Genomic DNA, 22,461 nt, shown 5'->3' on the forward strand with positions numbered 1-22,461 from the left:
CCTATCATCATCATGACAAAACATTGTCAAATACAAAGAAAGATACATGCACTTTTATTTTCACTACTGCTTTCAGGTGAATTTCTCTATATTCATGACACAAATGCAGTATTCAAAGTAATTTCTGGGGCACATTTAACAAAACAAGTAGCCTGTGATTTTGACTATTACTTAAAACTACTACAAATCCTTCGATCCCATTGGCTGAGAGCAACTTAGTCAGTGATGATCAATGACTAACGTTTCATGAAATGCTTCCCAATTCTTCCTTCCAGGTACTTACCTAAGAGGTTGCACACAGTTCTTAATTGATATGGATGGACAGAGTTCTTGCACCCTGAGGGTTGACTTCACGTACAACCTCCGGACTCCATTCGCTGCATGCTGTCAAAGACATACAATCCACAATTAATGACTCATGATGAGGGTTTAAAACCAATGCTCATAATGTGAACTTGAGTTTAACTTAATCGTAGTCAAGATCTTTGCTATGATATGTTATTCTGTTCTCTCTTCTATCTTGTATTATCTTCTATACTGTATGTCCTGTCTCAGTAATACTATGCCAGGACCTAAACTACTTTTACTTCTTCTATTAATTATGTATATAAATGTTTTATTGTATATGACCTCTGATCCTTTATTGAATATTTAAATAAAGTGATACAAAAATCAATCTGTCAGCATATTTGGTGCTGAAATCATTATAACTGTCTGAAAATAATAAGCAAAAATAGTTTTCTTCACCATTAAAGAAAGGGGAAAGAACACACTGAACAAAATGTTGACATTTTCAGCTTCTCATAATTTTAGCACTGAGTTGGATCTAGCCTAAGTTAAGTAGACTTCAGAATACAGCCTTTGACATAGTAACTTTACAATTCAATAAACTAATTAGTTCATTTTTGCATTAAACAATTTCTAGTTTTGTTTGATTTGACAGTTTTTGACATGAAATATACTAACATTTCAAGAAGCTTTCAAATAATAATAACAGAGGACCTTTCAAGGTTCTCACTCAGATTAATCTTCATTGAAACAAAAATTCAACAACTTCTAAATGTTTGCATGAATCACTACCACAAATAAAATAAAAAAGTCAAAGAGACTCACCATTTGCACAGTCTTTTGTGAAGGCTGCAGGCCGTGGAACGATAGACTATACTTGACCCTTGACCTCCCTAAGCTTGCCCACCACTTTGCTATGGTGAATTCCATGATCTGCCCCCCATGAACTGCAAACGAGTGTTGGACCTCGCATTGTTCTTGAAGCGAAAGGAACTTGTAGAACTCATTGTTCCTGTAGGCTGTCTGAGGCTGCAGCTGTATGGTGTGCAGCACAAAACGTGATGACTGCTCTCTTTCTAATGATGTTATACTGATCTCTGAAAAATGAGAAAAACATAAGATGTATTTTCAAAGAGAAAAAAAAAGGTGGATATTTTCTCCTACGATCAAGAAATATTGGGCTTTATACAGCCGAGTGAATTCTTAACTAATTCTGAAGAAATTCTTGATGCTAGGGGTAACTCACTCAAAATGCTTAGAGGAAAAAGTTGTTGACCTGGGGCCTGTTGCATAAAACTTTTTACCTGAGAAAACTCAGGTATTTTTTACCTGAGGTTTTGCCCTGTGTTTAAGTCATAATGGCAGAAATCAGACTAATCTTATTTTTCAGTTTTCACCGGAGTTTTCTCAGGTAAAAAGTTTTATGCAGCAGGCTGCTACAAGGTTAAGAAGGCCTCTAATAAACGATGAACGTTGGCACCACATGCATAATGAAACGCACAAATTGTGTAGTGATTCTTACCTGCCCATGTTGCCCCCTGAGGTATCCTGACAAAGTGTCTCCTGATCTGACCGGATTTGAATTCCTTGTCGTTCCATTCTACATCGATCTGACCGTTGAGATCTTGAGGTACGATGACGGTCACCGGTATTCTGAAGAGTGGTCCTTTAGCAGGTTCATTCAGGTCATAACCGCACACCTTAATCACAAAACAATATAAGTAATAATAATGATAATCAAAATAGAAATGATTATAACAGTGATCATCATCATCACCATCATCATCGCATGGTACTAACATAGCGCATAGTATTTGTGATCACTATGCGTTTCCCAAATTAAATGTTTATCACACAAGAAATTGAGCAATCATTAATTTGAGTTTTGTAACATTACAATATTATTCTACATTATTTATACTAAAAATTAAGCCTTGCTATACTATACAAGTTCATATATCGCCTGAAGATTTCAATTTTGATGACGCTACAGCCATTGCCGTTGCCATTGGAAAAGTGGCGTCTAATGTCTCGCTCAGCTATGCAGGTGATACAAATGATATCATACTGGTAAGCAGGTCTGGCCTTTGGAAATTATGGAATTCAGTAGACAATAGATTAGAGGGCCTACATACCAGCAGTCTTCATAGCTCAACCTCAAGTCCTAATCTACTCATAGCATGCCATGTTAATTACCCATAATGCAACTTTCTGAGCAATGTAGTCTTGTAATATAGGCCCACTTGAATATTAACACACTCACTGCTCAATACATTCATACCACAGTAATCATGTTACCAAGTAGCAAAACGGGTACCTTTCCTCTTGAAAACATTTTAGTTTCTCTGCACAAACAGAATTATAGGCTAATTTATTCTCTATAATTTATAGTCATCCCAAAAGGTATAATTGAAGACTAGTGATTTATAACACAGTCAATGAGAGACAACAAACATCGTTGGTCAGTTCTTCCCCCCGCTTTAATGTCGATCAACGCTCACCTCGGTGTAGTGCGCTCCCTCCGGAAGTCCTTGAGGATCGACCTTGATAGAGACCGACCTTGAGGTGTTCATGAGGACAAGGTGTGCCGGGGCATGGACCCAGGGAGCTTCTACGGCTAGTGCTATGTGAAGATTGAAGGCAATCTTTTCTGCAGGATCTGCAAAGAAATTGTTCAAATCAAGAGAATAATTTTTAGTGCAAAAGGTACGCAGGGGGATGGACCCAGAGATATGAGCTGTGTGTGTGAGATTGAGTATCAATCAGATATGATTATTTGTGTCTGGGACCGCCCTTTAACGTCACCATGCGAAAGACGTAACCAGGGCTTGAACCTCGAACCTCTGTATCAATTTGTAATGTCACTACATAGTTTGGATTAAAGGCGCATGCCTAAACACCCAGTTTTTCAGCATCTATGGCTAGTGCTACATGTATGTGAAGATCACGATCAAAGTTTCCATGATAGTTACCATAATGGCAAAGTTCTCATAGTTACAGTGACAGACAGATCTTTAAGAAAGGGGCCCTCAGCAAATAACTAACAGAATCATTTGGCAAATAATTTGATTTAGTGATTTTGCACCTGATTGCTAAGAAAGCATGAATGCTTTGTAAGCAAGCAACCAGAGGACCGACGGCTTATGGTCCTCTCCAAATGACCTGGGGAATGAGGATTTAAATGCCTTTAAATACCAAAGGGCACTAGTGTATCAACTGGGAATCGAACCCGGGTCATCGAAATACAAAACCCCCGCTCTGACTGAGCTATTGCTATACACTATGGGAGTGATATTTTGTTGGATTCTGCTTCAATTCATCTGTGGTCATTACTTAATAACTTTATTCATACCTAAAAGGTAAAAATAAACCCAGAGGTATGGGGTTTGTTTGATATTTGGATCTTTGAAACAGATTACATTCTCTATAAATATGTCAGAAACAATAATATCTAACTCGTACACAGATAAGGGGCCCGGTTTCATGAAAACTTACAAGTATTATAACTTTGTTATTATGGTAACTACCATGGTAACCTCGATCGTGATTGGCTGCTGAGCCCTGTTACCATGGTTGTTGCCAAATTGACAAAGCTACAGTAGTGTCTTTAGGAATGCAATGTCCTCAGATGGCTCCTTACCTGTACTCTCGACGAACTCTGGTTCAATAGATACATTGCATTCCCGAGTTTTGTTGTTTTCCCTGAGGTAAATGCCACGCCCCCCTTCGAACGAGACATTGAACTTCACATTGCGACTGGGACAGTCTTGGTATGTCTGAAGAAACTCAAATGCTTTGACAACCTGGAATGTAAAAGGCATAATAGATAGGTTAACGAGTCTTTTTTATCAAAACATGTCTTGTATTATATATGTTGTTAGTACTCTGTTCATGTTTCTCTCTTTCTATTCAGTTCTCTCTTTCCCACTCTGTTTCTCACCCCTCACTCTATCTCTCCTGCTCTTCTCTGACCTCTTATTTGATGTTCTCATCATTGAATGTATTCTTTCAGCCAATATATAATTTATGTATCTATGTATTTTTCTTGGAACATCGTTCTCAAGCTCATAGAGCTTTAATATGGTGCTCCACCATGTATATATATATATAATATGAATGTTATGTAATGTTGAAAATGATGTAAATATATATGAATAAATTCAAATCAAAATCAAGTGATTCATTCATACAGGTAAGTGTTTCATTAAGCTGTTCATAAGTTATGAATGGTTTTTACGCATGACCGGTGATACTTTCTTGAGTTTAATAATCCCTATGTAGCTGACTTATCTCCTGAAAACATGTTCCAGTCGTGCGTAAAGTCATGGGTAACTTAGAGAACTGCTTTATGAAACACCCACCAGAGATGTTACTTTCATGAAGATAAATTTATCAGGTATTTCAATATTATTGTACATGTACTAGTGCTGGTCGATATTTTTTTAATGTTAGTCGATTATCGCCGGCAAAATATTGCCAATAACACGATATATCACAAGGTCTGAAAATTAATTACACACTTTATTAACCCTAATTCTCCCGGGGGGGGGCCATAATGGCCCCCCCCTTGACAATTTTCGCGATATATCTGCTGCGCAAATTTTTTTGACCTCGCCGCTCACTGACTTTTTACTTTCAAGTCTCGCGCAAATTTTGAGACCAAATTTGTGACGCCCGGGTACACGGTTACGACATTACGCAACATTATGTAAGTGCATGTCAGACCCAAAATTGCTCATAAACGTGATTTCATGTACAAATCCAATGCAAATTGTGTATTTAGCCAAAATTCTTAAATGTATCATTATTTCTACTTTTACTGATTAAACTGAATTAATTTTGCCTTGTTTATGATCAGAACTAAGTCTGGAATGATTTCCATTGAAAAAACAATAAAAAACAAAAAGTAAAAAACAAAGAAATACATAAGAAATTCATAAAACAATAAAATACATAAGAAATTGATTTCCGAACCGAAGTTTTTTTAATTTCGATTGTTAAGATTGCTACAAAGAATTTTTTTACCAAAAATTAGCATTCTAGGAGCTTTATTTAGTGAATTATAGCAAAAAGTATGATTTATGCATAAATTAGCATAATTAATTCATATAAAATAAAATCTCATTATTTTGGAAAATTTTACCATACAGCCTTGTAGATTACATCGCACACTACCAGTGTGCAAATTTTTGCGTCGCTCGCGCAATCGGCGGCCGAGATCTTAAGGGGGGGCCATAATGGCCCCCCCCCGGGATTGACAAGAATCAAAATACCCCGGGAGATTGAGGGTTAAAAGCTGCAATTCTGTGAGAACAGGACGGGAGAAAATGAAAGTAGGGTTTTACTTGGTTCTTGTCCATAAAAGCTGGCAATTGGTACCAATTTAACCCTAAAATGGCCGGGGGGGTTGAATCAACCCCCCCCCTCAACATTTTCTGTGATCATTCCGCCGCACGAAATTTTTTGACCGCGCCACTCGCAGAGTTTACACTTTCAAGTCTCGCGCATCTTTTGAGACCAAATTTAAGACGCCCGGGTACGCGGTTCCGAAATTACGCAACATTTTGTAAGTGCATGTCAGACCAAAAATTGTTCTAAAACGTGATTTTGTGTACAAAATCAATGCAAATTGAGTTTTCTCATCTTATTCACAAAGATATGATTACTTTTACTGTAAACAGCTTAAAGCAATTGATTTTAGCATAATTATACTTCAAAAGGGTTGTGCAATAAATCTGGTGAAAAAAACAAAGAAAAACATAAGGTTGAAAAACAAAGAAATACATAAGAAATTCATAAAACAATAAAATACATAAGAAATTGATTTCCAAACCGAAGTTTTTTTCAATTGCCATTGTTAAGAATGCTACAAAGAATATTTTAACAAAAAATTAGCATTCTAGCTTTATTTAGTGAATTAGAGCAAAAAGTATGATTTATGCATAAATTAGCATAATTAATTCATATAAAATAAAATCTCATTATTTTGGAAAATTTTACCATACAGCCTTGTAGATTACATCGCACACTACCAGCGTGCAAATTTTTGCGGCGCTCGCGCGATCGGCGGCCGAGATCTCAGGGGGGGGGGGGGTTGAATCAACCCCCCCCCCCCCAGCCACAGAGCAGCCAAAAAAGCCCGGCCTAGTTAGGGTTAAGAAGTACTAGGTAGGTTAAAAGCAATAAAGAGCAGAATATTTGGCCAATAACAAGTAAATGATTTTTCATAATTGACAATATTTTGGTCATATAGTATTAACAGGATATATCAATATAATCTGAAAACCATTGTTCCATATTTTTCTCAATATTGCAAAACAACATGGGCTACACCATTAAATATGTGTTAATAAACAGTGTACTGAACATGTTATGAATAATATCAATAGAGTTTTAGGAGCAGTGAACGAGAACAGCGTCACAGTCTGATTGTTCGAGTCAACGTTGTCGTCTGCCTTGTTCACTACAGATGCGAATATTTTAGATTTCACTCGACTTGTACGTGTACGTACGTCCACGTGAAACAGCGTGATAACCAGCGGGTCATGACACGCTGCCCGACCCGGAAGATATGGCGTACCATCGCCTGGCGACCCGGTCGGGTGATGCGAAGGTTCAACTTGTGCACACTTGCCCTTTCACTTGCTTTGATTCCTTTTTACGCAAGTTAAGATATATATCGATACATTTTGGAGATCAGAAAGCAATTTCAAATATGATAAACACAATGCATCGTACAACTTACATTAATTTCGTCACTGAAAACTGTGTTTTAAAAGGGAAAGGTTGATTAAAATGACGCCACTCACTTGCACGTCGACTATGATTTAGGAGAACCACAGAATGGATGTGGCGAGGTCCTCAATTCTGATAGTTGACGTGTTTGAGGACCTAAGGCATATGGCAGGCCAAAAAACGATGCCATCTCGTACCAGTCGTCTATGTCGACATAAGTTTCTACAAGTGCTCAATATTTACCTGAAGGAGGCCATAGCCTTGTGAGAAGCGTTCTACATTGTCTAAGCTCTGTGCAGTACATTCAACCGCTCTTCTGACACTGTGGGGTGTGTAGTGTATATTTTCCTTCTTCAAACCACTAAGAATTAGGCCTGACGAGGAAGAGAACACAAAACCTTGTCATACTCGCACATTAGACACAGGGCTACTTAATGTTACAAAGTTTAATGGTCAAGGGATGAAGTACTAATCAAACACGCAAGCTGAAAAATCATCGAAAGCAAGACAAATCTTCTTGTGAGACTGATTAGATGTGACAAGCCACCACACAATACGATGCCCAAAATGAATTTTGAGATTTGTATTGAGTTTGAAAAAGTACATCCTAAGTTTTCAAATGATACAGTATATATAATATAGAATTTAATTGAATATAACTTGTCAAACTTGATCAACAATAACCCACACAAATACTTGATTGAATGCAGAAGGAACTAAGTAAGGGCTTCAAAATATAAGGAGAAAACAAGTTTGGGGTTCAGTCAAACATGAGATGTGCACACTGTGCAATTTTAATGAAACTCCCAAGCAGTCCAAAAAAAAACTTGTGTCAAAGACACTCTTGTGTCTTGTTTTCTATTAAACTTTACAACTTAAAATTCGGACAGTATAAACAAGAATTACTCTTTCAAATTAGCTGGTTTTCCGAGTATTGAAAGACAAAATTACTATTTTTTCCTACTGGGACTGGCTGGTCAGTTTATCACAGATGGATATTTGACAAATATTGAAAGTTTGAAGGCCTATAAAATGAGATGTGTTGTACCCTATCATGTTTTAATTTGAAGGCCACCGCCGAAGATTCCCAATGAAAGTTAAATTTAATTGCATGTAGCATGTTTAGACATTAAATAAAATTCCTCAAATACGCACTGTCACAGACAGATGAGATTTATCAAAAAAAATATAAACATTACACAAATTTTATATGTCAACACGCAATATCTACGAGATAATGAATTCCTTATCGACACAAAATTATTCTTGGGACTCACTTGCATTGCTTTCTCACATTGTTTTCTCGAAATGGTGCAGCCCCCTCAAGGTTTTTCGCAGTTTAAAAACCAGTGCAAAAATTAATGTCACATTATGTACTATATTTCCCTTTCATCTCTGATTTAACCCCTACAAAAAATGTTAAGTTCCTACTGTGAAAATAACATTTTCAGTACATACCTATTCCTCCGCAAGCATTTGGTGATGACATTGAAGTACCGTTCATGAGTTGAGTACCTCGTAATGTCCAATTAGGTACTGACGTTATAGCGCCCCCAGGGGCACATATGCTCACCCCTAATGAACCATCCACACTGAAATATCAAAAAAAGAAATAGATTTGATCAGAGGTCCATCACTGTTTTATGAGTACTAAAATTGAAATGTTGCAAGAACAAAAGTTAACTTGATTGGATAATTCATCAATATTTTTGGAGGGTTATTTTTTTTAAATAATGAAAATGATTATCAATTCTCTTAACAAAAGTTACTCTTAAATCTTAAACAAAAAACCACTTTATCCTGGTTGTGAGGCACAAACTGAGCCAACACAGCAGTGAACAACTTAACAGAACAACTTAAAGGAAAATGAAACCTTTGATACAAGATAGCCTGTGTGAAAACACTAAAATATAAGAAACAGATCAAAAGTTTGAGAAAAATTGAATAAATTATAAGAAAGTTATGAGCATTTAAAGTTTAGATCATTATCATAATTTAGATCCTCCAGTTGGCAATGCGACAAAGATGTGTGATGTCACTTGTGAACAACTTTCCCATTACTTTTCTATATATTTCACTTAAACTGCGTCTTTTATCACATTTATCAGTAGATCATGTATTCTTTCTATAAGAGGGCATGTAATACGGATTTTTAAAGAATACATTATGGATAAAGAGTTTGTATCACTATAAGAATGAGCAAAAAGGGGCATTTTAGGGGTATTTCATAGTCCCTCACAGGGAAAGTTGTTCACATGTGACATCACACATATTTGTCGCATTGCCAATTGGAGGATCTCCATAGCATTAGTGATTACAAAATTCAAATGCTCATAACTTTCTCATTATTTGTCCAATTTTTCTCAAACTTTTATCTTATTCTTTGATTTTTCTCTTTCCACACGATGTTCCAAAGGTTTCATTCCCCTTTAAACAACTTAACGGAATCAAAGATATTATTCTATAGTGAGTTGAAGGTCATTATTTTTTTCAATAATGAAATGACTTACGTTGGTCCTCTTGACGACCATGTATAGGGCATCCCTGGAAGCTTCTCCCTGAGTGAGTATTCAGCTGCCGACATTTCAGGCGACACATAGGCTCCAACACCTTTATATAAACAGAGTAAACATAAACAATCATTATATTATATTGGATGGCTCAGAATGGAATACAAGAAATATTCTAAGAGTTTGGGAAAATATTCCACGAATCGCAGATGAGTGGAATATTGGCCCTAATGAGTGGAATATTTCTGGTATTTCATGAAATAACGCCATCCAATATAATTAATATCATCTATCCCACCCCCCCCCCAAAAAAAAAAAGAGGGAGAAATTTGATTTAGCAAGTCATATCACTTATCACATTATGCCATTATCACTTCATAGAATCAATGTTGGTCGTTGACATGCGACTTGCATGTAGTTCATTATGACGTCATCGAGCGTAGTTGTGCTCTATGCTGCGCATCGCATTGCTTTCATTGTAGTATGCATTGTATATTTCACGCATTCGCGCATGTGCCCTAAACTGTTGAATAAGCTCTCAATAGCAAAGTTTGTACAGGAGCCTATGGGATACTGCACAGGCAATTGATGCAGACCAAAATACGCGTTTTTAATGCATTGCTAGAACACTCTTTATAGATGATAATTATAATTATCTCATATAAATCACCATGAAATACAATCTAACAACCATAAATTCACCCAAAATCAACATATATCACAGAGTTAGTGGGTGCATCACGTCAAGCTGCCTGGGAATAGACAAATATTGCATACATCATAATCTCAGTATTTTTATTTTTTTGAAGGCTTATATATATGTTACTCTGTATTTTGTAACCCCATCCCTTGAAGGCTTGGTCCCTCTGCACTTACGGATGCAGAGAGGATGGAAAACGTTAAAGAATCTTGCCATCCATTGGAAAACATCATGTATCCGTTGTGTACTCTTTGCATATGTGTGTCATACGCTCTGTACCCATCGAGCATCATTCCACTGTGATCTCATTGTTCGCCCATTTTGTCCATTGTCTGGAGCGGATGAAAACGAATGGAGCCACCCCGATATTTTGCTTGTCCGCTGTATCTGTTATGAGTATGTTTTGTGTCCTTGAAATGTGACTACGATTATTACAATTCATAACTTGATTATATGAATGTGTATGCCCGATAACAATTCTGATGTGAAGGATAAGAAATTAAAATGTGTTTTAGATGATAATGTTTGCGATTACACTTGAAAATGTACTTTGATCGGGTGCCAAATCAAAATAAAATATCTATGTAGGGTTTTCTACTTGATATAAAACCGATTCCAAAGCATGGATTGGGCTGAAATTTTCAGGAGATAATCCATCCAACATAAAATAAGTACTCCATTCATCACTTGCAAGGATTTCAGTGTATTCTTTTAAAATGGTGCAATAATCTAAATATCATTTTTGATGGGGCAAGTTGACAGCAAAACATCTCTCTTATGTTGTAATTGTACTTCAAAATGTACTGTTACAATACAATAAACAAAAGGAAAATGTCCAAAGTAATTTCTGTGGAAGAAAAACTATGAATGCAAGAAGACAGGTTTGTGAGAGGACTGATGATATAGCAACCTCACCTATAATACTTGAAGTGGTACCTCCCGGACAACCTACGGTAGATAACGCTGGTCCATTATTACCAGCGGAGGAGACGAATATAATACCATGGTTGTTGACTGCTTCTGATATCACATCACATACTCGTCTACAGAACAAAAACAGAAAAAAGGTAATCTATAAAACGTAGAATTCACAAATCTGCAGCATCATCCCACAAAATTGAAATTTAGGAATGGTATTTCGAACTGTTTTGTGTAAGAATAATTTTTATCATGTTAATATGCGCTCAACAATTTTGAAGCCTCCAACCTAACAAGTGTGATAATAATAATAATATGCATTTATAAAGGACCATCTCTCTAGAAATAATCTACTCCGAGGCACATTGTTATTATTATTACCCTGTCTTTAGCTGGAGCTGCCTTTCAGCGCTCAGTGCACTCAAGGATTAAATCCTGCCGTGTACCCATTCACCTCACCTGGGTTGAGTGCAGCACAATGTGGGTAAATTTCTTGCTGAAGGAAAACATGCCATGGCTGGGATTCTAACCCAGGTCCCTCTGATTGAAAGTAAAGACCATGGCACCCCACAAAATATTGCGATAGCGTTTCACACATATACATTTTTGTAGCTTTTAGGGTCATATTCATACTGTGTGCCTACAAACTTGTAAACCTGACCGCTCCTGCTGCAGCTGTGTTTTTCAAGTGCAATACTGTATGAAACAAGTTTGAAAGTCAATCAATAGCACTTTTGAATTGAATTGAATGGGATACTGTTACTAGTACCTGTATCTTTACATCTTGTGTTTTAATTCACCAAGTCATAACACCACTAAATCCCAAACAATTAATATTATGAGAATTGTTATAGCCTGCATTATGATTTGCTCAAGCAACAAGTAAATGTAACCAACGTACCTTTGAAAACGCAGGAACACACTGATTTATCAAGTCAATGGAGTAAACCATATATAGAAAACACTTTGCATTCTAGATGTTGACATTGTTGGCTTTCCATATTTGTGACAGATAAAAACAGAGACAATTCAGTGTAATACAGGGCCCAGGAATATCTCAATCCTCCTTTTCAGAGTTTTTAAGAAGTAATTGGAAGAACTGTGTTTTTTATGTGTTGTAATTGGTTATTGCAAATATTGTTAAATTTAACCCTAATGAACTTATAATCTGAGGGGGTCTTGCAAGAAAATTATTTGCAATCAATTGCAAATTTCTGAAGCAAACTTACAAGTGATATACCAATTGTAACTAGAGCAAGTTGATTTTTACAATTTTTTGCAAGAACTGGACCAGCAGTTGAAGTACATATTTGCGATCGATTGCCCAAATTGTGATTGACTTACAATTAATTGCAAGTTTCTTGTGATAACTTACCCTCCATTCGGCCAATGAGCTGCCTCTCCATAACTGAAATTGACAAGGTCAACTTTATGCTCTATGACAGCAATCATCTATAGGAATGTGAAGAGAAACACAAGAAGACTTTGGAAAAGAGCAAATTAGGACTTTGTTGATTATCATTATCATTTGTATTTGTTTTGGCATCACCTGTGCCTGGGAGGTGAAAAGTGAACTGAATCACTATGACACAAAGGTAACTGACGGGGGATTGCACCCCATGATAGTCAGTTGTGAAAGCTGTAGTCCATTTTATTAGAGTGTGGGTCATAAGGCATTTAACTCTTTAAGAGCCATTGGCAGCTATGCGTGCCCTTAGCCCTCTAGTGCCATTGGCACGTATACGTGCCCAAATATTTTTTTTTGTTTAACCAATTTTACAGCCAGAAAATCAACACCATATTCTGTGTTTTTAATGTTGTTATACTGGCAATTAATTCACAATTCATTTTATCATATAAAAAATAGTGGTTTACATAGACATTTTTTGAGTAAAATTGTATTTTTGCATCATTATTTTGAAGAGTTGATTTCGGATATTGCCGCGATCTGAATCAAGATTTCCCCTATAGACACGTGTGATATAACGGTTGTGTGTAGCAATACACATACTTCTATGGGCAGAGCAAAGGCGAATGTGCGAAGGCATTCAGCTCGGAACTGACCAATGACAGAGCGGTACGATGTTCCTCACCCAACACTACTCGCCCATTCGCTATTGTTACATGAATATTCATGAGCTATAGATCGGGTCTTTTGCAGGCCCGTATGGTAGTATTCTTGTGTCAAGGCTTTTTCTGCCTGCAAATGTGCACGGTTTGGGAGAGATTTTTTTTTTGGGGGGGTGGGGGAGGGGGCGGGGGAAAGGTCTTATACTTTGTTTTTAGCATTCTCACAAAAATGTTCTCGTTCTGTATATGAGTAAAGAAGGCTGTCATTTCCAACTCTCGTCTGCGCACTGCAATAATCACACTCATTATTTATTTATTCATTAATTATTGTTATCATTATTATCATTATTAGTATTACTATTATCATAATCATTATTATCATTATTTTTAATGTTATTATTATCATTATTCTTCTCCTTCACCTTCTTTTTATTATTATTAATGTTATTGCCATCAGAATTATCATCATCATCATCATGATTATTATTCAAAAATAATTGTTGTAATCATATCAATTGCATTCCTTCTGCAGCCAAACTCTCTCTTCATAAACTTAAGATCAGGTAAATAACGGTTCATATTCGTTTGTGTTTTTATAGCCCAAATCATTAAAAAAATTATTGTTATGCTTATCAATATCATATTCAAACTTCTCAAAAAAAGATGAATCGTTCAATATTTTCCTCGAATTAAATAGGAAGAAGCAGAAAAATAAATGTAATAATTAAAACGGCCGATAATACCGCTTTATTCGTCTCAAGATTTATTTTTTTTCAAGGTGGATGTTTTTCCTTTGCTAAATCAAACCATTGGTCAGAGAAAAAGTAAACGGAGTTTATAAAGTGATATCAGATGTTTTTAGGAAAAGAAAGAAAGGGATACATTAACAAAACCGATTAGACCGACCTGTTAGTTGCTGCATCATTGACGTCACTATCAAGGGGATTTTAAATCGACTTTAGAGAGTAGAAATGGAAATGATAATGATGATAACGGGTTGAATATTACAATTCTTTATACCACGCATATTATTGTACACTATGTTATCTGAACAAATTATTTATTTTACCATGGATAGTGCTACGAGCTGGGGAGGCCCTGGGCGGATGCAGGATTTTTCTGTAGGGGGGCAAATTGTTTTCTCTTTAACTGGGTCACCCATAAGAAATCAATACCGGAACCTTTGAAAGTATTCAAAAGTCAAATCAAAAGACACGCGTGAGCCCCGATTTCTATGAACATCCTGTGCTAAATTACTCTTCTTTTAGATAATAGGTCAGGAGGGAGCGCGGATTAGAGATTCCTCATGAAAGAGAGTCTGGGCATCTATTGTTCATGACTTGGTGGCATGAACAAAAGAATGTACTCACGTAGAATGTTAACAGGTGGCTACTTTGGTCAGACCAGTAATACAGAACAAATAGGCCTATTTTATTTTTGAAAATTTGTATTGATTTTTTTGTTTGTAACTGATCTGCATTCCCTCTTCTTTGATTCACAAAAAAATTTAAACTTTTTTTTTCTTACTTCTGTGCACTTTGCCAAGAACGCCCATATTATTTTGTGGGATTTTATACCCCAAACTTGTAAGTATTGAATCTGTCCGACCCCTCTTTATCTATATTTCAATATATCATCTTTAGTTCTTTTATATTTTGTCTCCTTCTGACTGGCAATAACTTTGTTTTTTACACTACGAATAGAAAAAATTACAGAGTCTTATTTTGAAGACTACACGAATGAAAGGGTATGGTTGGCCGCACTTTGAAGATACATGGCACTAATATATTATTGTGTGTGTTTGCGTGGGGATCGCAGCTGTGCTGTGATTGGTCACTTGATCGACGACAATGCCTTTATACATACTCTCTCGTACTTCAGAGGAAATAACTTGAATAGCAAAATAGTATTTTATTCAAAAGAGCATACTTTTTCGTTATTTCTGTTTGTTCAATATCATAAATAGATACGTCATTTGAAAGGTTAAACATTGAACTTTCATTTTATCTTCGTAATTTCTTGGTATCTCTACAATTCCTCAGGTTATTTACTCTTTGAAATGTTCATGAAATCATTATTTTCTAGGTTTTACTTATTGAAAAAAAATGATGTAAAATATTACATATTTTCTCAATTTTTCCAAACGCGAATATGAAAGATAATAACACGACCATAAAGCCCATGAACCATGCATCATTTCATGTGTAGAAAGTTTTATTATACAACGTACGGGTAAAAAATTATGACCGTTTGAAAATCAGTCGCTGCTCACGTTTCGGTCAATTTAGGATTCCATCGAATACCCCTGGCAGTCAAGGGGTATTCGTATTGGCACAGTAAGAGTTAATACACATGTACTGTTACCCTGTTGACTACTAAATTTTGTAATTCCCATTGTCTTTGTAACCTCGCCATTCTAGTAGCAAACAGGACAATGTCCTTGTGTAACATGCCATGAAATGGACATCATACATCTAAAAATCTATAAAGCGGTTTTATCATAATGCTCTTTCTAAAGTTAGTTCAAAAGCGAAATGTCTATGGAACTGCTGATTGATTGATTGACAAGGATAAACACTACTGATTGTTCTGATTTAGGCACAACCAGTCTCCATAGTACCTACATGTACACATAGATCTTTACAGCTGATTAAATGACTTCGAGATTGATTGATTAAAAGATTGATTAATTGACTGACATAACTACAAGCTTGACTTACCGCTCGAACCAGCGCACTACCAGTCTCCATAGAACCCAGACGCGAATCTCCTATCTTTACGGCTACAATCTGAGCACCGGGGGCAACGCCGTTCTTCTCAGGGTTGTCAGCAAAGTGAGCTGCTGCTATACCAGCTACATGGGTCCCATGGGAACCAGCATTGGTGACTATACTCAGGATGTTACCATCGTCGTAGATGTTTACAGAGTAGTTCAGCATATCTTGGAATTAAAAAAAAAGGGGAGCACATCAGGGCTTGAATTCCAATGGCCTGGGGTGGTATTCTGATGTCCATTTTATCTCAAATAAAATAAAACATTTTATGTCCATTAAAATTAGTGAGATAAAATACCCTTAAAATCTCTCCAAATTGGTATTCTGAGATAAATTTTATCTTCATTTTATCTCTGTAAGACACAACTAGTTTTTAATCAATATCCAATGAAAAACGCGCTTTTATAGCTCTCTCATCTCACTCAACCAAAGGAAATCCATTCCGCCAGGAGGTGTGGCAAAGGAGTGAGATAGCGTCAATTTATTTACTTCAAATACGCTTGCACTTAACACTTGCGCGTCTTTACAAAGATTTTTTTTTTTTTTTTATTACAATACTCTCATCTTTTTTTCGAAGTCTATATCGCATCTTGTCAAGCATCATGTCAAAGACAATATTAGTCCAGAAAAGTATGAAATAATTCCTGATTGTACAGGAATAATGTTAAGGTGTTATTCTCAATAAATGTATAATTTTTCTTCATTTTCATGTCAACATTTGGAGTAAATTCACCTAGAAATATTGATGAAATCAACGTCGCAGAGATACATTAGTCCAGTCTTAAAAAGAGTTGCGATTGATCCAATCAACTACAACTATGGACAGCTAGCAATGTCAACACCTAAAATGCAAATTTGTTCAAAATATCTTCTAGATATGATGCATGTACATACATTCATCATTCTCTTGAAAATTCAGTGTGATTCTCTTTGTTTACTAAGGAGATTGAGATAATTTCCTGTAGGAAAAGGTTATGGTACGGATGGATTTCCATACAGTTGAGCTTTGATTGGATCATCGTAACTCTTTGTGGGGCCCTGGTGGTGTGTTGCAACTGATAATATTGTGAAAGAATGCTTAACGTACCTAGGTTGCTGAGGGTTGCCATCTGATGATCTTCTTTATAGTTGGCTAGTACAGTACAGGAGGCAAGATCACCACATGATGAGGTATCAACTACAGCTCTAGAAAACAATTAAAACAAATAGCAATACAAAGTAATGTTGATGATCTTAAAGTTAAAAATGTATGTTACTAAAATGTCTCTTTAATTATCTTCCCTCCCATTCCCCAGAAGTGGACTGCTGTATGCTGGGCCCCGCCTTACAAAGAGTTGCAATTGATCCAATCAACCAGAACTATGGAAAGCAAACAACCTAAACAATTAAAATAATCATGTTTGTTCCAAATATTTTTTAACTATGATGTTTATTCATACATTTGTTTTCTTGAAAATTCAGTGTGCTTCTCTTTGTTTTACTAAGGACATTGTGCAATTTTCCAATAGAAAAAATTATGACATTGATGGATTTCCATATAGTTGAGGTTGATTGGATCGATCGTTAACTAATTGTAAGACAGAGCACTGATATATTGACCACAGTTCTCAGAGACAACAGCAATTAATGTCTTGATTATTGAAGTTGTATCAATTAGTAAAGCAGTTGCTCGTATTCATCCTTGAAAATTACAAAATGAGACAGAAGGCAATTGAAATATTTTTACATCAACACCCCCCCAAAAGAGGATAAAACAATTGATTTTTTGGTATGATGGTTATCTTGTTCCGATAGACAACGTATATTAAATAAAACAATACCCACTTTCAGGTCACCAAAGAATCACATACATTGTAAGAGATGCAACAATAAAGTTACACGAAGACAACATTTAATTTGTTATTGTAAGATGTTTTCATGTTAATGACCTACACAAATGTTAATATACACAAGTGAAAATTTGGTAAACATTATTAGTCAGTGGGTATTCTGTATCAATGAAGATATTTTTTTAATAGATCTGGGTCACTTTTAATAAACCTTTCATGGTAATAATATCTGTTAAAAGCTAGTGAAACTATATGATTGGCAATCTCAATTTTTTTCCTGCAATTTTGGATTTGTTATTTTTTTGTTCAATAAAATGAAATCCTGGAAAGTGTTTCATGAAAGGACTTGTCAAACATTTTATCCAACAAGTCTTGTTTTACCTGATAGTTACCATAGGAACTGAGTGACTTAGCCAATCAAAATCAAGGAAAGTTGTCAGATCTGACAACTTATCAGATGAAATGTGTTGATGAAACACTCACCAGGGCTCTGTATAACAGAACTTAGCAATCAATCACAGAACATTTTTTATTACTGATTGCATTAACCACAAAGCAGAAATCAATCACGAAAATCAATTGTATGATTTATCACAAAGCTTCATGTTACAGAACACTGATCCCCTTTCATACCTCCATGTGTTTACATCATTGAATACAAGACAGCCATAGACTATGGGGTCTGGGTACCTTTTATCTACAATGTTTAGTTCCACAAAGCCTAGTGATTGATCATAGAAATTTCCACTCCCATCAGTGGAAAAAATCAATAAATAAAAATTTCCAGGCTACTTTATGATCTCACCAACCAAATTTTGCTATACTGTATTACACATTTCATTGGACCCTATTTCCAAGGAATTTCCAAGGCAGTTTTGGAACTTTTCATGTTTCTTTTGGGCATTTTGTCCCGAGCCCCGCACAAGTACATCCCTGCCGTCCATACCTCCATGTGTTGCCATCGTTGAAGACGAGACAATCATAGACTGGACCGGGGTCGGAGTACTTCTTATCTGCGTTGTTGAGTACATCCAACATGGCGGCAAGATTATCCCTCTCAAGTTTCTCCTCCTGTTTGGTGATGTTAGGATGCGCGACATCGTACACTTCTAGCTTGCGCGTTACCTCGGCGATTGCAGGTTTGTGGTACCTGTCCCACAGCTTCTCCTTGCGGTCTTTCTACAGGTATCAAAAATATGAAAATAATGATTTGACAACTCCATACAATCCCTCTCGTAACCTTAGGTCTGCTAGCTCATCCTTACTTGCTGTACCACAATCTGATAATTTATGGTGAATCAATCATTTCAATATGCTGGGCCAGTCCTAAGGAAGAAACATCCAAAAGACATCCACAATATTTCTTGTCTTACCACCTTCACAACTTCATTAAAACCTGATTATCCATGCAGGCTTTCAGGCATTACAACTATCCATATTATTGTTATCATTATCATAATCATAAGTAACAAACTTATTTGCCATGATTTAATCTGTAATGTATAGACAAAAGTAATGGTCTACTGGTGGTTTCTACCTCTACCTTTTAACACTTTTCACAGTCCTTTTATGGGTCACAACATGGTGTGCCGTAAACCAATTCTGCAATAGTTAATATAAATTTGAGGATTTCCTTATCAAATTATTACATTCACAAAAAAATATACACTTGACTTGAATGAACAGGGGGAAATTATTTTATTTATTGAAATAATGTTGGGGCATTGTGGTCTAGTGGTCACGATTCTCGTCTTTCAATCAGAGGGATGTGGTTTCAAATCCCAGCCATGGCATGTTTTCCTTCAGCAAGAAATTTACTCACATTGTGCCGCACTCAACCCAGGTGAGGTGAATGGGTACCCGGCAGGATAAAATCCTTGCATGCTAGCTGGATCTACAGCCTAGGTAATATATAGTGCACCATTCACTAGGCAGCTAGATAATCGGTACCTCATAAATGTTACATATTACTATCATTTGCAAATTGAACATATTAATGTTTATAAGTGGAGCGTTGTGGCCCAGTGGATTAGTCTCCGGACTTTGAAACAGAGGGTCGTGGGTTCGAATCCCAGCCATGGCGTAATTTCCTTCGGCAATAAATTTATCCACATTTTGCCGCACTCGACCCAGGTGAGGTGAATGGGTACCCGGTAGGAAGAAATTCCTTGAATGCTCGAGTGCCTGATCAAGGTAGCCGTGCTAAAGCCGGGGTAATAATAATAGCAGGGCCCGCTGGGAGAACAGTTTTCGGAACTGAAGTGGCTACCCTGGGTAAATATGCCGTTATTATTATTATTATTATTATTAAGTAATCCTTAAATAACCTTTTGAAATGAAAATGATGAATACCACCTACCTGAACCCTCTCTTTCAGCCCCTTAGGATAAAGCTCGTAAGCATTCTTCACTCCTATATGGAACTTTCCTGAAGGATTTTGCCAGTGTGAAGGTATCTGGTTGAATAACAAATAAGAAAATGAAATTCAAACGTTACATACAAAACTATGATAGGAAATTTGGGAACGATGAGAATAATAATAAAAACAGCTACAATGATAAAAAAAAAATCTAGGGTATTCACAGTTTAAGCAAAAGCCCTTCGGTGTAAGTGCCTCATGCTTATCACATACTGTAAATATCCCAAAGTTTGCTGCATCGCCACAACACACTCACAAATATGCATCATTCGTATAATTACTATAGTACTAATCATTGCAATGATAATACAATTCACTGCATTTCTATGTCATCATAGGTCCGTTTCACAAAGTTATTTTACTGTACATTTTATTTTTACTGCCATTATCTGAATTAGTATTACCATGATGGTAACAGGGCTCAGCAGCCAATCACGATCAAAGTTTACATGGAAGTTGCCACACTGATGAAATTTTATGTACCAAAGACTTAAAAAAATGAAACCTTTTGCCTCCCATTTTCTTGCTCGCCTTCTAGGCTGGAGAAGGATAAAATAACATGCTATGTTTGGCAGGACTCACTATTTGAGCAGTTTTAGAACTGAAGTGGCTTCCTGGGTTAAAAAAAAAATTATGATTATACTCAAATACCTTGAGTTTCCTTCCTGTCAATCCTGTAATCTCGCCATCCCTCGCTTCCACTACAGTTGACGTAATCACATCGCCACTTCCAGTTGCATCAATGATATCAATTATTTTGGGAAGACCGTCAGTAGTTGTCTGAACGAATACAAAAAAACAAAATACAATGATTATCAGAATAGATAGTCCTCCATCCAGTAAAAATATAGAAAATGGAAGCTCAATTGTTGACTTGGATTTCTTTCAGCAGCTGTGCTGAAAAGAAATCACGGAGGGAATTATTGAAGGCAGAAGAGGAAAAGGGTTGAAAAAGGAAAAGCTGGCTCGGAAATATTGAGACAGGCAGAAAGAAAAATGAATGCTGTGAGATTTCACTAGACAGAGAAAGGTCGAAAACCATGACATCCAACCTCTCGAAAGAGAAATTCTGATTACTTCTTGCTTTTCCATCAAAATCTTATGAATTAGCATCAATATAGCATCATGTTTGTTGGAGTTTTTAGAATCTATCGCAACCTACACAAAGTCAACTGATTTCTGAGTTTCGGAGCTTCGCGAGAATATGAAATATCCGAGTCTCCATAATTTTTGATCGATACTGGAGCGATCCGATCACGAACCAAGACAATTTCCCGCGTAGACAATGTGACTGGATATTATTGATACTTCCACATGCGGTCCGAAGGAATTATTTTGGCGACCAGTCATGACATGTTCTGCGCGATTGACCAATCAGCGGTCTCCAAATTGCTGTGCAATGGTCTATCCGTTCTATAAAGTCTATGGACAATTTACCACTGTGGGGCGTTTTATTTTTGGCCTTTTAACACTCTATTCGCGTTCCGCACCTATTCGCTTATACACGAAAACACCCCTTTTACCATGTTTTTTTTTGTCGTGGATGTTGTCCACTCTTCATCATGGCAGTGACCCAATCCCCAGCAAATCAAATGGTGTGACATCGAATTGGTTAGATTTTTTAATTGACACGATTGATTATTGGTAAACCGGTCAGCGAACCCTCTAGCTACAGAGGCATCTCCCTGACCCCAACTCTATCAAAGCTATTGGAAATTGCCCTAAAACCTAAGATTGAGGACTCCTTGGTTGAAGTCAACACACCTGACGAACTTCAGTTTGGATTCCAAGCCTCAGAGTCCTGTATTCTCGCTTCACTGACCCTTGAGATGCTTATTGAGCTGAATACATCTCGGAAGAAGCCAACATATCTTGCCCTCTTGGATGCTGCTAAAGCTTTTGATTGTGTCTGGCACCCTGGCCTCTTTCAAAAGCTAGCTGACACTCCTATACCACTGGAGGCTCAGTCTACATTGGTGGAAATGTACAATGGTGCATCCAGCAGAGTACTATGGAAAGGAGATGCCAGCTGCTCCTTTCCTCTTCAGAAGGGTGTGAGACAAGGAGGAATCCTCTCCCCTCTTCTCTACAACATCTTTATTGATGGCCTGATTAAGCTGCTAAGAGACAAAGATCTTGGATGCCACTGCCAAAACCTGTATGCTGGGGTAATTGTTCTAGCTGATGATGTGGCCCTCATAGCTTCTTCAGCCAAAGA

At 36.7% G+C, this 22,461-nt stretch overlaps 1 protein-coding gene across 1 annotated transcript in view; it reads right to left on the reverse strand.

The window, feature by feature from the left end:
• Window positions 1-22,461, reverse strand: part of LOC129279000 (tripeptidyl-peptidase 2-like) — a 47,045-nt gene that overhangs the window by 22,163 nt on the left and 2,421 nt on the right. Inside the window, exons 2-16 of the mRNA XM_064111693.1 lie at window positions 20,895-21,023; window positions 20,184-20,279; window positions 18,771-19,003; window positions 17,083-17,180; window positions 15,942-16,162; window positions 12,527-12,603; window positions 11,149-11,276; window positions 9,534-9,633; window positions 8,482-8,615; window positions 7,267-7,397; window positions 3,929-4,091; window positions 2,790-2,947; window positions 1,811-1,988; window positions 1,114-1,385; window positions 284-384 (exon numbers count right to left, since the gene is read on the reverse strand). Coding sequence (XP_063967763.1) covers window positions 284-384; window positions 1,114-1,385; window positions 1,811-1,988; window positions 2,790-2,947; window positions 3,929-4,091; window positions 7,267-7,397; window positions 8,482-8,615; window positions 9,534-9,633; window positions 11,149-11,276; window positions 12,527-12,603; window positions 15,942-16,162; window positions 17,083-17,180; window positions 18,771-19,003; window positions 20,184-20,279; window positions 20,895-21,023 — 2,219 coding nt within the window. The remainder of the gene's footprint in view (window positions 1-283; window positions 385-1,113; window positions 1,386-1,810; window positions 1,989-2,789; window positions 2,948-3,928; window positions 4,092-7,266; window positions 7,398-8,481; window positions 8,616-9,533; window positions 9,634-11,148; window positions 11,277-12,526; window positions 12,604-15,941; window positions 16,163-17,082; window positions 17,181-18,770; window positions 19,004-20,183; window positions 20,280-20,894; window positions 21,024-22,461) is intronic.

This window comes from Lytechinus pictus, chromosome 16, assembly GCF_037042905.1.
Source record: "Lytechinus pictus isolate F3 Inbred chromosome 16, Lp3.0, whole genome shotgun sequence".
NCBI lineage: Eukaryota > Metazoa > Echinodermata > Echinoidea > Temnopleuroida > Toxopneustidae > Lytechinus > Lytechinus pictus.